The sequence below is a fragment of the Quercus suber genome, unplaced genomic scaffold, assembly GCF_002906115.3.
Source record: "Quercus suber isolate HL8 unplaced genomic scaffold, Cork oak 2.0 scaffold_70, whole genome shotgun sequence".
NCBI lineage: Eukaryota > Viridiplantae > Streptophyta > Magnoliopsida > Fagales > Fagaceae > Quercus > Quercus suber.
In genome coordinates, this window is record NW_027069535.1 from 514,119 (window position 1) to 517,627 (window position 3,509).

Consider the following 3,509-nt stretch of genomic DNA (forward strand, 5'->3'; position numbering starts at 1 on the left):
TTTTTTAAAACATGGTATGCGCAATGCTAGGAGCACAAACAATTACATAACTTTTGTCGCAAACTCGTTACGTGATGAGTTGTGAGTAGTGAAGGTGTGGACCCACAACTCTTTTTTCACCACTCATAACTAGCTACGTGGTGAGTTATAACAAAAGTTATGTAATTATTTATGATCCTAGCATTATTCAAAATGTAGTCCTAGCATTTAGTATAGGTGATGTGGAAAAAAACACGTGCATCAATGCATTAATACAATTAATATTTAACCAAAAAATTTAATAGAATATTATATTTATCACAAACCACCCCCCCCCCCCAAATTTTTTTATTAATCTATGTAATGTACGTGCATCAATGCATTAATACAATTAATATTTAACCAAAAAATTTAATAGAATATTATATTTATCACAAACCACCCCCCCCCCCCAAATTTTTTTATTAATCTATGTAATGTAAAATAATTTGAATGGTATTTTGGGTTTTTGTACTAGTAGATGGATTTTATTTTATTTATCTATTTAAGATGGTATTTCGTAGAAACATATTTGACAAAATTTTATATGAATGAAAAATTGATGTTAATTTACCAATTTATATTTCGGATTCAATATAATGGTTTCACACTTGAGTGTGGTTACATATAGTAATTTAATATTCCGAGCATAATAAAACATTCCAAGAGGAAAATTTCTATTGCCTTTGATTCTATACCCTTTTTTTTAGTATCTCTAAAAGCTTTTTTTTCCCCCTTCCCTTCCCTTAAAATTTTCATGAACTAAACAAAAGGGTCAAAAAAGCAAGTGTGCAAAAACACAATGGAAAGAAAGCCGGTTTGTAATGAATGGAATTTAGGTCGGGTTTGAAATGATTATAGAGATGATTTCTTTTTCTTATTTATTAATTTTGCCTCCCTAACCACCTAGTAACTAGGTAGGTCCTCTCCAACCCAACTAACATGCTACAAACATCACTTTCCCAAATATATGTTGTTGTTTGCAACACTAAAGTCCCTATTATTTGACAATGCAATTTTACATAGAGGTAAAAAAAAGCCTAAAAGGTAATTGCTATTGATATTTGACAACCTTCTATATTATCAAAGAAAATTACAAAAATTAGCTGTTAAATTAATGCAGCTCATTATTGGTTCTTTATATTATATATATCTTCTCTTTCTCTTGTCTAACTTCTTGTGATTTACAAAAAAAAAAGAGGTAATGTCTTGCTTTTGTTCATCACTAGAAGTTATTTTTTCATCAGACCCAAAACGTAAAAACTGGCTTTTCCTCCAACTTTGGCCTTGTCCTTTTTACTACTTTTCTGTAACGAAAAACTCCAACTTCCTCTGCCTCCATTTTCCTCTTCTTTATCAATGTCATTTTCTTTGGCAGAATGACCAGCATCAACATGGCCATCCATGTCTTTGTTTGGAATTTCAACTGTTTTTCTGTTTAAGCCAGTTGGAAAAGACTTCAAGGGTCTTCATGTCAGCCCTGTAATGCTTCTGTGTGAATTCAAGCAGCATAGGCCATGTGAAATCCGGATATACCCGTGGACACATAGTGTCCACCAATTCACTTGGTGGGCTCACCACCTTATCATTTTTTGGACACAAAAAGAAAGCTAGAGATTTCCTTGGTGTTTTGCTGTTCACCACTGCCCTATGCAAGCAACTCTTGCATCTCCCATTTGAAAGTGCCTAAAAAAACACCAAACCCCATTAATTAATTAAGCTTCTACAAGTACAATTAATCCAAATTTCCAGATTTCAAATTGATATTATAGATAAACTACTGCAAAAATAATAGCTAGAATAACAAACCATGAAGGTGTCTCCGATGTTAACAACAAAAGCATTGAAATTTGGGCTAATTGATCGCCATTCGTCGTCTACAAACACTTGGAGTCCACCAACTTGGTCTTGGTGAAGGATGGTTAAAGAAGTTGGATCACAATGAGGCCCTGTACCTAAAGTAAGGTCAGGTTTTTGACATGGTGGATAGTAGTTCAGCCTCATTATTGAATCGTTCTCTTCAAAATATTCCCTATAATGAGCTCGGCTTACGCCTAGGCTCATTCCTAGGAGTTCCATGATCCCTAGAGAAAGAGTGCTCATGGCCTCGCAATAGTCCTGGTAAACTCTCCTGATGACAGCAACAACAACCAAAAAAGAATGGAATTAGTACAAACTGCATGAACAAAAAAATGAAATATGACATGGAAATTGAAAACTAATAACAAAAAAGGTAGCATTTGTATGTACCCAAATGGCTTGAAATCTTCACCCATTGTGTTGGATAAATAGTCTTGGACAATATCGGATGAGTTAGGTTGAGCTGAATAGCGAAAAGAAAGTGTTTCTTTCCAAGGTAGCTTGTTAGAAAACCTGCCAGTGAAACTACTAGCATAACCACAGTGCTCACCAACTTTCCTCTGTGCTCTCTGCTTTGCTAACATGGGCAACTCAAAAAAGTGGTCTATGTATTGGTGAGCATCAGCAATTAGCTTATCATCAACACCATGATTGACAACAAGAAAAAATCCATGCTTTACGCAAGCCTTGCCAACAAGTCTGGAGGCTTCCATTGCAGCAGTTGGGTCACCAGAGAGGAACCCTTTTAAGTCAATAAGGGGAACTTCAAGCTCTGGTGCATTGGCACAAGGCTTTTCCTCGTCTGGCCATATGAACTGCTCTGGTATGTGTTGTTGGTGTTTGAGCACTGAGGCATCAAAAACAAGTTGCTTTTGCTGCTCATTGTGTTCTTCTTTTGGTGGGTGAGGCATGGAGGGTATGTTTGTGATGCACTCAATAGCCATTGCATTAATGAATTTTAAAAGCATAGAGTAAATCTGTGAGAGAGAGAGAGAGAGGAATATAGTAGTATATATGTTATGGGAAAAGAAGAGGGAGTGAAATAAGTTTGAGAGGTATGACAAAAGAAAAGCCAAAGGCCGCCCTCATTGGGGAGATCGGTGAACATAATTTGGGATCTTATAGCAAGCACTTTCACGAATAAAACTTTCTTTTTGCAAAAAGGGCTTTGTAGAGTGGTGTATTTGCAAGGGGGCCCGGGGGTATTTTTGAATGGGGGCAATAATAAAAATTTACCCAATGCTCCAAATTCCAGGAGTATTTGTCTATAATATTGTTGCCAGGAAATCGTTTCCCAATGGGATTTTGGCTGTTTTTGGTAAGAGAGATGCTAGTGTCACCCTCTTGGGACATACACTTTAAGCAAAAGAGTGTTGTTGTTGATGCCACTTTCAAGTCCAACGGTTGGTTCTACCTAATGGCTAAAAAGCCCACCTGGGAAAGCCACCTCTTCATGGAAACACAACCTACTAAAACCTTTGGGAAATTCCGACCAAACAAAAAAAATTGGAAAGTTAATGCAAGATGTGAGAAATGACTATGACTTCCCCACTACAATATGTCTCTATAGTTCATTTCTCTCTCTCTCTCACCAATTTCATTCCACTATTTTGAGGAAATTCAGAAAATTT

General features: G+C 36.2%; 1 protein-coding gene across 1 annotated transcript; it reads right to left on the bottom strand.

Moving 5' to 3' along the window:
• Positions 1–1,047: 1,047 nt before the first annotated feature.
• On the bottom strand, positions 1,048–3,035 carry LOC112021158 (gibberellin 20 oxidase 1). The gene is made up of 3 exons (XM_024053726.2): positions 2,269–3,035; positions 1,828–2,149; positions 1,048–1,704 (listed from the first exon to the last, which is right to left on the bottom strand). Exons 1-3 carry the CDS (start codon positions 2,844–2,846, stop codon positions 1,441–1,443), a joined length of 1,164 nt encoding a protein of 387 aa, XP_023909494.2. The 5' UTR covers positions 2,847–3,035; the 3' UTR covers positions 1,048–1,440.
• Between the last annotated feature and the right edge of the window lie 474 nt (positions 3,036–3,509).

Excerpts from the sequence above, each read along its gene's own strand:
- LOC112021158 (XM_024053726.2), bottom strand. The coding sequence starts at position 2,846 with ATGCTTTTAAAATTCATTAATGCAATGGCTATTGAGTGCATCACAAAC. Across the intron at positions 2,150-2,268 it reads GAAGATTTCAAGCCATTTGG|GAGAGTTTACCAGGACTATT; the intron begins GTACATACAAAT and ends TGCTGTCATCAG. Across the intron at positions 1,705-1,827 it reads ACATCGGAGACACCTTCATG|GCACTTTCAAATGGGAGATG; the intron begins GTTTGTTATTCT and ends GTGTTTTTTTAG.